The sequence below is a fragment of the Juglans microcarpa x Juglans regia genome, chromosome 7S (genome assembly GCF_004785595.1).
Source record: "Juglans microcarpa x Juglans regia isolate MS1-56 chromosome 7S, Jm3101_v1.0, whole genome shotgun sequence".
Taxonomy (NCBI): Eukaryota; Viridiplantae; Streptophyta; class Magnoliopsida; order Fagales; family Juglandaceae; genus Juglans; species Juglans microcarpa x Juglans regia.
This window is the reverse complement of record NC_054607.1, coordinates 7,780,853-7,794,555: the sequence shown is the minus strand read 5'-3', so window position 1 is coordinate 7,794,555 and position 13,703 is coordinate 7,780,853. Positions and strand designations below refer to the sequence as shown.

At 34.1% G+C, this 13,703-nt stretch overlaps 2 protein-coding genes across 2 annotated transcripts; both read left to right on the top strand.

The window, feature by feature from the left end:
* The first annotated feature begins 228 nt into the window (after positions 1 to 228).
* On the top strand, positions 229 to 2,124 carry LOC121240638. The gene is made up of 2 exons (XM_041138126.1): positions 229 to 660; positions 921 to 2,124. The coding sequence occupies exon 2, from the start codon at positions 972 to 974 to the stop codon at positions 1,884 to 1,886; it is 915 nt and encodes a 304-aa protein (XP_040994060.1). The 5' UTR covers positions 229 to 660; positions 921 to 971; the 3' UTR covers positions 1,887 to 2,124.
* A 5,241-nt stretch (positions 2,125 to 7,365) lies between these two features.
* LOC121240637 lies at positions 7,366 to 9,524 on the top strand. Its single transcript, XM_041138125.1, has 3 exons — positions 7,366 to 7,523; positions 8,596 to 8,782; positions 9,176 to 9,524. The coding sequence occupies exons 2-3, from the start codon at positions 8,612 to 8,614 to the stop codon at positions 9,245 to 9,247; spliced, it is 243 nt and encodes an 80-aa protein (XP_040994059.1). The 5' UTR covers positions 7,366 to 7,523; positions 8,596 to 8,611; the 3' UTR covers positions 9,248 to 9,524.
* Positions 9,525 to 13,703: the final 4,179 nt, after the last annotated feature.

The following is a 13,703-nucleotide window of genomic DNA, read 5'->3' as shown; positions in this document are numbered from 1 at the left end:
AATCGGTCTGACTTAGCTAACTGAAGTGATTTAGTGACCAATTCAGACCGATTTAAAATTGTATTTATTTAAAGAGTTTTTTTACTCATTAATCTTATTTCACATTTATTTATTATTTATTTATTTTTTCCTTCCACATTTGCTTGGCGTAGGATTGCTTACTGTAATTTTTCTAATTTAAAACTCCATAACGTACGTCCAAACGAAAAGTATTAAAAATCCAACCCAGCTAGATGTTCATGGGTGACGGGTGTGTTCTTTGGCGGTGTCCTCTCTATTCAGATTAGGTTACGTGGATGCCCGCGTGGGTGATGCAATTCCTACCCTTATTTTTATTTTTATTTTTTTAACATTGTTTTAATCCTTCTTTTTACCTGCTTTTCGACTAATTTTGCATTACACTATGATTAAAATCGGACACACGCTTTTGCAAACCCATGTGAGCTGCTGCCTTCTCTCCAACCATTTCGATGGCACCCTTAAAAGATATCGTATAAAGCGATTTCCCACTCATTGCCGTATTACAAATCGTCTTAGAATTCGTCTACGCTCTCTGATTTTCACTGCACTGTGTAATGTGTTCCAATCTTTCTATTCTACATAAGCGAAGCTCTTGTTTTTCATTGGTTGCCTAGTGTTGGTGATTTCTTAGGCTAGAAGGTGAGGTTCCTTATGCCCAGAATATTAACAGTGCCTGGTTTTCTTGTATTATGTTTCAGGCAACATTTAAGATCTTGGTATTGAATTTCAAAACAATAGGGAGGGTTCTTGACTTCTTGGGTTAGGTTTTTGTGAATTCTCTTTAGAGTTGGTGTAGTGGGCTTTGAGTTCTACTTTTTACAAAAGTTGTATCAATTTCTGTCCTCTATTTTTCTTTCTTCTGTATTTTTATATTTAAGAAGTGGGAGAATCTTGAGCAGAATTGCGTCCAAGATCAGTTACTTCTGGGGGATGTGAAATTCTTGTCGAAGATGAAATCTTTCAGTGGTATAGGCATTAGTTTGAGCCTGGTGTTTGGATGCCTCCTCCTGGCTTTTGTCGCGGAGCTTTACTATTTATTATGGTGGAGGAAGAAGAGAATCACCAGCGCAGAGATTGAAGATGATTACGGAAAATATGCAAAGGAACTCTTTCAATTTATCTGCTGGAAGAGACCCTCTTCTTTGCAAAACAGCAACGCTCGAGAATGTGTGAGAGACCAAGATGCCACTGGTCATGAACCAGACCCGGAGCTGGGTTCTAGCAAGGACTTTCTGCTCAAGACCTGTGGGGAAGAAAGTGTGGAATCTGAGCTCATGAGGCTGCACAATCTCGCTGGCCCTCCAAGATTTCTCTTCACAATCAAAGAGGAAACTAGGGAGGATTTGGAGTCTGATGATAGAAGCAGAAAAGGGTCAAGAACAAGGAGCTTGAGTGAACTTATCATGACTGTTGACACCCCATTCCTTACTCCTTTGGCTTCCCCACCAGTAAAGGCTCCTCCTTTGAACTCTTTGGATTCTTACCACCACCATGGATTCAATCCTCTCTTTGAATCGTCAGCAGAGGCAGATTTGAACAGGTTGAGATCTTCACCCCCTCCAACGTTCAAGTTCTTGAGGGATGCAGAGGAGAAACTTTATAGAAGATGGAAGGAAGAAGCGGAGAAAAAGGCACTTCAAAATTCTGGGTCTGTTCAGGATTCTGGGGCTTCACTTCCTTCCGATTCAACAGTGGCGATAGAAGAAAAGGAAGGATCTTTTCTCAAATTTATTGCTGGGAATAACGAAAAGAGGGAGCTTCGTCACAATCTATCACAGTATCCTTCAAGTTCTTCTCAGGTACTTCCGCTGGCTTCTTCCCCTACAGCATTCAGACCACTTGAAAAGGCACCGATGGTGTATTAGACATCGAATTACCAAGAAAAATGTCTTTATTAGTTCTTTAATCTGTTTGTTAATTTTTCTAAGATGATTAATTCTGTATTAATCTAGAAAGGTCTTCTTTTTAAAGCTTTTTGGTTCTTATTATTTATTCTGCTGTGACTGTGTTTGTTTGGGAAAGGTAGCCATGATCATCTGCTACAATATTTTTGTGCCCATATACTTCGAGAATTCAATGGCAAACTGACATTTCCCTGCAAAATGATGTTACACTGTTTGTTAGTTCCAGTGGGAAAACCAGTGGGGTAATCTCTAATTGTCCATTTGCATGTGGATGATAAAGCTACAGCCCTACAGAATGTCATTGCCAAAAGAGCACTGCTATTCTCTGTCAAAGGTAGTGTTTGGATCACACTGCTTTTCATTCTCCTGAGGTTACTTTCACAAAGACATAATAGCATTACAGGTGATGTTTTTCCTCAACAAAGGGTCCCCTGTTCAGTGGATAATTCTGACCCTCATTACAATGTGAACGAACTTTGATCATATTCTTGGGCAACTTTCACATTGTTCTGTGGAATTTGCTTTGTAAATTTTACACCGCATGAGGAAGAAGAATATTGAGTGTTGGTATTATGTAATATAATACATCAGACTTGGAAAGTTTGATTTGCACACGAAACGCGTTAAACACAAAATGGTGTACAGGTCATGCCAGTTGAACACTCTCACAGTTGAATAATGTTACAAACTTACCAACAACTTTTTGAAAAACTCCTCCCTTGGCTCAGTTTTACACATTGTTTATTCAAGTGGTCGATGTTAGAAGTCACTTAAAATGACCGAAGAAGATGATAAATTCAGAATAATAAATATTTTCTTAATAGAAGTATTTGAAAATTCACTTATCTTTCTTATCATTCTTCTCTAAGGACTTCTTTTTCTCTAACTAAAATTATTAGATTGATCTAAAACGTGGAATATTTAATTAAATGAGAGTCGGGTTTCAAATTCATGATCTCTATTTTGATATCATGAGAAATCATCATTTATTCTCATTTGTATTTATCTTAACAAAGATAAACAAAAAGCCTTCAAATTGCATTATGTAGTAACTCATCTATGAATTTAGAAGAAAACATTAAGGCTGGTGTGGATTTAGAGATGAAATGAAACGGTTTTTGATGAAAGATGAAAGTTGAAAAAAATATTGTTAGAATATTATTTTTTAATATTATTATTATTATTTTGAGAATTTAAAAAGTTGAATTAAGATTTAGAAAAGTTGAATTGTTTATTATATTTTGTATAAAAATTTGAGATAATTATAATGATAAGATGAGATGAAATACTTTCTAAATCTAAATGAGACTACAAAATAAAAATCTAAAACGTTGAATCTTAGTTCCTAATGTGGGGTTTGGTTCATATCTAATAGTTGCCTTTTGACAACAAAAAAAGTGATAGACTTGAATGCTGTGCAGGTTGTGATATTTTTAGCCTAAACAACAAGAAATGTCATTGTCATCACGGAGTCAGCCGAAAGTTTCCCCAATCTTCAAGTATCAATTTTCCATTCAAATTTCGAACCACAATGCTTAAAGAAAAGAAAAGAAAAAAGAAGAAGATATTGTGCTGTTCCAACGTATATAATTTGAAATAGGAGGAAGGCCAGGTGGCATTGTGTTTTGGCAAAGTGTCTGTCTGAGAGCTGGGATATGAACATGGTTCCATGTGACAACAGAGACCAGACTCCAGAGTCCCCCAAGGCCTGATGGTGGTTCTAATTAGAAGTCCGTTTCTGTTGGGCCCCATCCCATTTAACACCTCCAAACGTATATAATACCTTTTGTTGTTTTCTTTTCCTTCTTCACAAGTTGGGTACCGGAATCTTGCGCCTTGATAAGAAATGTATGACCTACATTGCCCACTTCAATACCATATCATCTTTCTTTTGCACTTTTCTCGTATTGATGTAATTTTAGGTGATCTGAATTGATCTATAAATAATAATATTTTATGAATTTTATTAAAATGTGTTTAAATATATTAATTAGATCAAAATATGAATTTGAATGTTTGATATAGGTTGAGATTTGAGAAATTCAAAAAATAATAAATTTCAGTAATAATTGATTTAAAATAGATTGAGATAAGTTTGACATCTAAGCATAGCCTAGCGTGCGTTTAAAATTAGATTTTCTTATAAATTAAACATTGACACGTGAGCAGATACTTTCACGGTGGCCTGCAAATATAATTTTCCATATACCACACCCTCTTGGCTAAGCTTAAAGTTTGGACAGGATGAAGATCCGACTAGTACTGAATTTTATAAAAGTCTTGAGATTAACCCATAAAAGTCTTTGAGTTTTATGGGTTTGTCTTTTCTTTCACTAGATATTATAAAATGTGAAGCCAAAAGTTTTGTCTAGACTTGGTCTTAAACACGAAAGTCTCGCCGGAAACAAAAAATTGCTCTTGTTTGGATTGAGAATTCACCTCATCTCATCTCATCTCATCTTATTTCATCATTACAACTTTTTTAAATTTTCACACAAAATATAATAAATAATTCAACTTTTTTTAAATTCCAAAATAATGTAATGTGAAAGGGGTCTAATCCTCTACCGGGGGCCTGCTGGGTCATATCATGGGTTTGGGCCGTAGCACAGCCCGATAACTTAGTTAATCCAATGTCTAGTCCAATCCAAGCATATTCTAGCTAGCGCCGAAAGAACAACTGCTCGAGAATTCAGGAAAAATGACTATTAGCTCATTCAAAGATAAGCTAAGCTTTAATATTTCGAAAGGCTTGAATTTTAAATAATGGGTAAGATAGTTATCACATAACAACATGAAGCATTGTAAGCTCTATTTATATTATCCAGGTATGATTATGAAACCCATCTGAATGAATTGCTAGAGAGATCTCTATTATCTTCACTGACTTAAGCATCAAAGGCGTTCTCTCGAACCCTCAAGCCTCATTTCTCTTTAATTGCAAGTGATCGTGTGTGTGAAACTGTGGGTCACATCCAGAATATGATGGATTTCCATATTAATGATATGTTAATTAACAAGCTTATAAATAGATTTTTTTAATGAGAATTGGTTTAATTATAATTTTGGTCCACAAGGGGAAGGGGTTGAAGAAGCATATTATGCTTTGATTGTAAGCCACATGAAATTTCATGATGTTTTGAAGATAATGTGTTGGGATATCTTGCAGATAACGTGGGTGCAACAGATAATTTTTGTGGTACGGATATTCCTTCTACAGACGTTGAAAGAAAGGACAAGAACAATAAGAAGGTTATCTGTCATTATGGATGATTAACAATTTAACACGTAGGGTTGGTGATTGAGGTGTTTTTGTTGCCAAAATTAAAGACTGTGCACGAGTCGAGGGCCCACAGTTTTCTTCATGGACTTCCCCGAAGAGGAAAAAGGAAGAAAGCCCAAATCCGAGTGAGCAATGATCGCTAAGGTATGTTTGGAATCATAATTATTTTGAGATATTTTAAAATTATTTAATTATAAATAATGTTATATACTATATTCTCATTTTATTTTTATTCCATTAAGTAAGATATGACACAACTATTACCATTGGATGATGGCGATAAAAGATGATGAATGTGTCGCATCTTACTTCGTAAGATGAAAGTTGAATGATAGTGTAGTATATAAAATTTTCTTTTAATTAGTATTCATAAATTATTTATTATTATTGACAAATTATTGCACTACTATTTATAAATATTCAGAGATATTTTTAGTATCAAAATGAACCTTTAGAACCAGAAATAATATTCTAAATAATGGGACAATTAAAAAAAAAGTTAAGTTATATAAACACTAGGTGATGCTTTTACCTGTTAAGATAAATATAAATTCTAAATTTATTCATATTTATCAATTTAAATTTTTGAGATAAGTGATAATTTCATATGGTATCAGAATAGAGTTCTTTAATTTGAACATTGACTTTACATTGTATCTATATAATTAAAGAGTAATGCTAGATACAGTCTTGAGAGTATGGAAATCTTGCAAACTTCGTTTGAAAAAATGAAGTCTACTATTAAAAAATAATATTTTTTATGTGGGTCTTAGATTCATCCATTTGAAAGAATGTGTGAGGTTAGCACACCCTATAATTGTAAAAATTATTTCTCATAATTAAATATTGAGTTCTTCTACTCAGTAACTCTACACCACACTTGCTGAGGAAAAACTAAAAAGGAAAAAAATAAGAAAAAAACTACTATGCTGCCCAATAGTTACCGCTCCATTTGAAGGCTTAGTGATTTTCTTTTTTAACTTAATGATGAAGGAAGTGATTTTAAGTGTATTAGTGTGTTTTTTTTTATTTTTTAAAAATATTTAAATATATTAAAAAAATGTGAATAGAAAAATAAAAATAAAAAGTTGCAAAAGCAACTAGAGGTAACAATGAGCGGTGCTACTCAGGTCAGGTGGCAGAGTAAAGCTACTGAATATAATTTGGAAAACACTACTTTGCCTTCTACTTTGACTGCTCAAAGTGACCGTTTGACTTATTTTTTTTACTTAGTGATTAAGGAAGTAATTTTAAGTATATTGATGAATTTTTTTTATTTTTTAAAAATATTTAAATATATTAAAAAAATATAAATAGAAAAATTAAAAAAAAACACTATCAATCGCTTTGAGCGAGCTACTTTGAATGGCAGAGTAGCCCGACTCATATAATTTTCCTAAATATTCTGAATTCATTTATTGAGAGGACTCTATCACACGCGAGGGAAGGGGAGTATTATGACAAATATAATTTCTCATTACCAACTATTTGAGTGGTTGAAACTCCTCGTGACTTCCTTGAATGCGAGGGCATGAGATGAACTCTCAATTGAGTTTGTCAGCTTGGCCTTGGACGAACTCCAAACTAGAGTGCTGTTTAGTCCAACCAAAGCCTAAAACTCGAACTAAAAAATTGGCATGAATTTTGGTAATTCCTGTGTATTGAGTCTGTTCTCACCCAGACCCAGTGTCGCATCGCATGACTTTGGTATTCACAGGAAACTCTCTAGCAATTCAAGCCTCGAGGGTACAAGATTACTACTTTGACAATTTGCGTAAATATCTTCAAACAGTAATGGTAGTCATACATTTTAAATAGATAAATTTCGTGTAAATTATTATTAAAAAATTGAATTTTATTTAAAAATAAATTAATAATAGTTTTTTTTTACACATTTTAAAGTGAAATGTAATTTCTTACAAAAATTTGTGCGAAACTTAACTTTTTTTTTAATACATATTTTGAGAAAGAGGTTTCGAATTCAAGACTTCATTTTGAAATCTGGAAATTTATGCCCTTCAGGCCTTTGGAGGCTGCGCGAAACTTGACTTGACTGCATGAAATTTGTAGAAATAATTTCTCTATCTTGAAAATCTCTACATGCATTATTACTATCTGTGATTCTGTGGAGCCTCCGAGGCTGCACAGTAATTTAGGCCCGTAGTTTGGGGCCAGTCAACAGGGGGGGCGTGTTTGGAAGGAAAGAAAAAGACAGAAGAAAAAGATGGTGCTGATCAATTGGGCATACGCCTGTACTCTGCACTGCAAGCCCTATAGTACCAATTTGTCTCTCTACAGTCAAAGTCGCCAATTCGGTAATTCCATTGCTCGTCTTCTTCTCTTTCTTCGTCTCGATGACACTTTCCACCCCTAAAAGTTACTATTTTGCTTATATTTCTTGCATTGAGGGGGCCTCTGTATCAATCAATGACTTGTAGCTCGAAAGTTCATCTTTCCTCAAGGAAATGACTTGCGACTCTTTTTAGAGTTATTTTATATGTTCGACAAAGTTTCTTTGTTTCTAATGTATGCTGTATATATATATATATATATATATATATATATATATTAAAAAAAGATGGTCATTGCGGAATGTTTTGTAAAGAAAAATAGCATCCTGATCTCTATATTTTTTGGGTTATCTTGGAGGGTGATTTGGTGGACAGCCTCTGAACATCAAACGGATTGCAAATTTTAGCATAATGCATTGTAGATAGGGAACTGTTACCGGAATACCTTTTAATTCAGATCTGGATTCTATCAGTTATTGGGAAGTATTAGCTGTGAAGCTTTGACTGGGAATCAGTACATCATTAAGTGTTATGATCAGCCTTAAGAGGACTATGTCTGAAATTAATTTTGTCATCTAGAGACAGATTCACCTTTCATCTTTCCCCTTGTATATTGCTGACATAGACGGTTGAATTCAATGTACTATTGGATAGTTTAGTTTTCACCTAGTATCCTGGCCCTGCATTGTGCTGCAGAAAATCGCTGTGGCTTGCCTTTTGTGCTAGAATGTAACATCCATTAAGACTTTTCTTATTGTCCGGCATCAGATGTCTCTGTGTATGTCTAAATTGACTTCCATGAGAGTGAAATCGTAAGGGAACTTCATATTGACTACTTTTCACATCTTTGGGATTCTTTAGTGGGTGTATGGTTGAATTGACCAATGGTGTGTGCTCTTTCTTCCATAATGGGGGTGTATCCGGTTGCTTACCTTGAAATGTCGATAAGTTTCACATTGCTTGTGATCTTCTCTCTTTATCCCATCATTTCTTGACAGTTGGAATTCATTTAGTGTCTGTTTTCAGTGTGGTTCTTTGCGTTATTTTTACAAAAAAGTGGTTTGAGTCTAACATTATCTTGGCTGGGCATATGTAGTTTTAAGCATATAATAATGGGTCGGAAAGCTGGTTCACTGCATATTAACCCAAAGAAATTTGGCTCTCTTCACAAACCTTGCATGAAGGAAATGATTACATTTCTCAACTGCTTGGCTCTCAGCCACAACGACAATGATAAATGTGTTCGGCAAAAGGAACTCTTGAGTGCCTGCATGGATTCTCAGGTGATACAACTTAAATAGTTTAATGTAGCTTCTGCTGCTTCAGTTAGTGTTTATTTCTCAAATACTTTATTTCATACTTTTGTACTTGTTTCTAAATACTCGTCATGTATTTTTTCTAGGATTGGGCAATGCAATATATATTCTTTTAAGGGAGCTGCTAGAGGTACCGAGGAAATCCACCGAGGATTTCTACTGACCGTGTAATTTTTTTTTTTTGAAACATTTTTTAAAACCCCTTAAACATTTAAAAAAAATCACAAAATCATTAAAAAACACTTCCTTAGCCATTACGTAAAAAAGTAAAAATAAAAAGCAATTGGGTACAAAATTTCGGTGGGTATTCCTCGGTGGGAGTAGTGTTCTCCTTTTAAGCTTCTGATTCATTTGTTGCAGACAAGCAATAAAAGGAAGTCTTGGGGAAGTATTAATTACCACCTGCAGAGGCTTAATAGAGGAAGGAAGTAGTTTTGGTTTTTTTGAAGAGAAGAGTGTTCAAGCAATGTCTCATTTTTCAACTTCAGCAGCTGCAGAGGTTTAGCAGGGGAAGGAACTATTTTCTTTGTTGAATCATGGTTTAGCAGGGGGGAGGGAATAATTATTAAAAGATCTCAATAACATTCAAAAGAAACAAGAGGAAAGCAAACTACTAGTATTATGATAAATGAGAGAATGTTACATCACAGGGTTTGCATGGAAATTGCTTTGATATGAACATGATATGAGAATGCTGTCCTTTTCTTTCTTTCTTTCTTTTCCTTTGATTGCAAAACGACAATACCCCAATCGATGTCACGAGGCAATTATAGCAAAACAAGTTCTTTATAGGGTATATATTTCAGTATCCGGATATGGACCAGAGGGAATATTATTGATCTTTTGTTGGAACCATGCATGTACCTTATGAGCCAGTAGTTTGTATTTGTGTTTCCTGGTGTTTGGCTGTTCTATTGACCCATCTGGCTCTTGTCATGTCCCAACGAATGAAGTCTACCTTATTGAGCAGAAAAATAAAAAAAAGTAAAGTCTAGCTTTGTACGACTTAGAAACAGGGTGATGCATGCAGAGCGGTGCTTTTGGTCTTTTAATTTTTTATTATTATTTTAAAACATTTTAAAAAAATATATAAAAAAAATCAATACATTAATAGTCACTTTTTTAATTATTAAGTAAAGAAAAAAATTAAAATACATGAGATGTCAAAATGAGGAGACAAGTTGAGTGGGCAGAGAAGCATTTTTCATGCATAAATGGAGATGGAGCTCCAGCATAGTGGACATGGGTGCATGATGCCGCCCCTATTTTAGGATAGGAATAGGTCATGATTTTAAAATTGCTTATATCTATACTAATTTCACTTTATGCTATGATGGGATAAAAATATCACGTATTCGTGCTCTAAGTCGGAGGATATGAGCTACTACTAGATGTTGTAGTCCAATTTGTAGTGGCTTGTACCTTTTAGTCCCTTTCTCCCCAACTTTCCTTTTGGGTCCCAATATTGGCAAATTAAACCGATCCATATGCATGATTGAATGTCACACACGCATATAGTGGTAAAAAACTTATAAGCATCTCCCATCTTGTCTGTAGCGGCACGTTAGGATCCGATGAAAATGTCCATCGATCGATCACTGTTTAACTTCCATGCTTTGTCAATTAATGACGTGCTTCGGTACTTGGCTGGTTTGGTGGCAATACTTTTCAGTTTCCACGGCTCCTTGAACTGCCAAATATCATTGGTGCCAACTAAAGAAACAGAAACCATCGAAAAGGGATAGTGAAAACACTATGGGTTCTTTGCAAAGTCTCTGGTTTTTCAATCTTTTTTGGCCCGAATCAACCATATATATCCATTCTATATGAAATAGAGTTTCTTGGACAACCTGCAACTCTCTCGATCATTAACAGTGCATATATAGTGCTGGGTAATAAAGTATGTCCTTGACTCTTTTTTTCTCTCTCTAAAATAAAGTTAAGAGCGTGAAGGTTGAGCTTGATAAATTAATAGATTGGATATTCTGATATACAAAATTCCTCTAGACACCATGAGCTAGCTTTTAATAGATGAATAATTTCCAATAGTTCATAGTTATTATGTTACTTTGCTTCAAAAATGAAAATCCATTGTTTTAAGATTAGTATGAAAAGGATAAATTCTACCAACTATCGAATATGGGGAATTAAGCACGTGTCTTGCATATGCCCTCCATGCCAATATGATTAAGGTCTCATTTGGATATTGAGATGAAATGAAACGAGATAACAAATTTATGAATAGTAATAAAATGATTTGTAAATAGTAATAAAATAGTTTGAATTAAAATATTATTTTTATGAGATTTTGGGAGATGAAAAAATTAAAAATTTAAATTTAAAAAATATTTATATTTATGATATTTAGACGTTAAGATGAGATGTAAGAAGATAATATGAGATGTGACTACCTTACAATCCAAACGGAAAGTGGCCACGATCATTTGCTAAGGTCATGTCGACATAATACTACTGCAATGGCTAGGAGTACTCGTACACCTGGCCTGGGACCGTTTAGCATGAACTCGAACAAAGATACCTTATCACATAGAACACATTATCCATGCTTGGTAAAATTAATCTGAAGCTTTTACACAATCACACTACTGTTCATATTATACATATTATCCATACTTTTTGACAGAACTGTTCAAGCGTAAAAGTTATTACTTAATTAGTAAAGTTAAAGTGTAAAAGCACAAAAGAAGAGCAACATCAATTATTACACATCAGAGCCGAATCTTTCACCAATTTCATTCTTATTAATGGAGAATCAAGAAATATTAGAGCAATAGTATTGGTTTATCAAAGACATTTTTAAAATTTGAAAAAAGTACATATTTTTCATAAATTTAAAACCTCTTTAGTCATAAGTACTCCACATTATATTAGTCAAAATAATAATATAATATTATTTTTTAATAATAATATAATATTATTTTCATATTTTACAATTAAACTAACTATAAGTTAATTAATAATAATATTTTTTTCTTTCACATATTTTAAGATTGAACACAAAAATGAAAGTGAAAAAGCGTTCGGAGAAGTAAAAATTGTGAAAAATGAAAACTAAAAAGCAAAGCAGTTGGGATAATTTTTATAATAAAATATTAATTTTGAAGATGAATAGTATATCTTCAAATTTGAAGATATACTTAAGATTACTATAACTCATAGTTTAAGCTTTTACTTTTTGAAGAAGTCAATGTAAACTATTTTATCTATATTTTTTCAAATTTTAAAGATACATTGAATTTACTAGTACTTTTAATACTAGACTCATAAAGAGTAACTTGCTTTTTCGAAAGGAAATATACCCATAAAAAAAGGACGGGTTGGAAACGTTAATTTTTTATTTGGTTCTGATGTGGTTTAGGATGGATTAAGTATTACCCGATTCCCAAAAGTGATACCGAATTACCCTATACATGATTTGAAACGGTGTTGTTTTACCCATTTTGTTGAATTTGTCTTCTAGGCCGAGTGTTTTGGCCTCTCTCATTCTCGCAGCTCCCTCACTAGCTCACTCAGTCTTGCAGCTCCCTCCATCTCTCAGTCTTGTTGCTCCCTTGTTCTAAGGCTCTATCTCAATCTTGCAGCTCCCTCGAACCCTCTCTCTTGTAGTCCTACACGCAACTCGGTCTCTCTCTCTTTGTCATTGTCTCTGATCTCTCACTCACTCTATTTGCGTCTCTTTCGCTTGATCTTTCAATCTCTTCCTGACTAAAAGTAAGAATGATTTAAACTGTTAGGATTAGGATTTTTATAAAAATAAATAATAAATCATAATCGAGTCGGGTTAGGTCAAGTAAGAAAATCCAGTTTTTCATACTTAGATTCGGGTCAACAATTTGGATAACATGATTGGTTTGGAAATATTGGTTGTTTGGAAGCATACAATTTTTCGGATTGGGTCGTAAAAGTGCTTTTTTAGATCGGATCGGATGAACAATCCTAGTGCAGAAACTTAAACTAAAAGCTCTAAGATAATAGCAGCAAAGAAATGATGCCAAGACCAGGAACTCGATATTCAATCCCCTTGAGAAAACCTAAACTTCGTGATGTTGCACATCCAATTTATAAAGTACCATTGAGTGCCGAAAGGCATGGCTACTATATGTCAAGTATTCCTTTAACTAGTCAACACCGAATTAAGGAACTCACATATATAACAAAAGCGGCCTAGAGGTATTAAGGCCCAACTTGTCTCGTGGGCCAATGAGAGGTCCATGCATGCATGCACATGAGGTCATATACTATCACACATGTAAATATGTTAAATCATCACTTATTTTAAAAATTTAAATTAATAAAAAGTAATAAAATTAATTATTTAATTTATATCCCAACACATCTCACATAGCATGAACTTGAGCATGCACGCATGAGTTATACTTACATACCTACCAAAGTTGCCTGTTATCCTCACGCGCCAGTTTAGAGACGTGAGTTGATTGCTCCTCTGCTGTAGATGGGTTATTGTTTTACCTAACTGGTGATCTTGTGAGAGAGACTAAGAACCTCACCACCAAATACCTCAAGACTTTCAACTACAGTGCATCCGCTTGCACTGCTTCCAATGGTGGCTTACCTTCAAAACATCTTTTAAGGCGGTTCCTTCTTAGTAAGGTTTGGGTAGAGACCAAGAAATTGGTCTTAGAACCCTTTTTTTTTTTTTTTCTTTTTTTCACTATATTTGCACTGTGGTTGTTGTTTAGGGGTATTTTGTTGGGGAATCCCACCCCCTCTAACATGTATCATCTTTTATTTTAATGAAGTTTGTTTGCTTAGAAAAAAAAAAAAAAAAAAACCTTAAAAACAATCTTACACAATGCAAGAACCTAGATTAATAGGCATGCATGCATGAACGTTGCTTTAAGCTTAT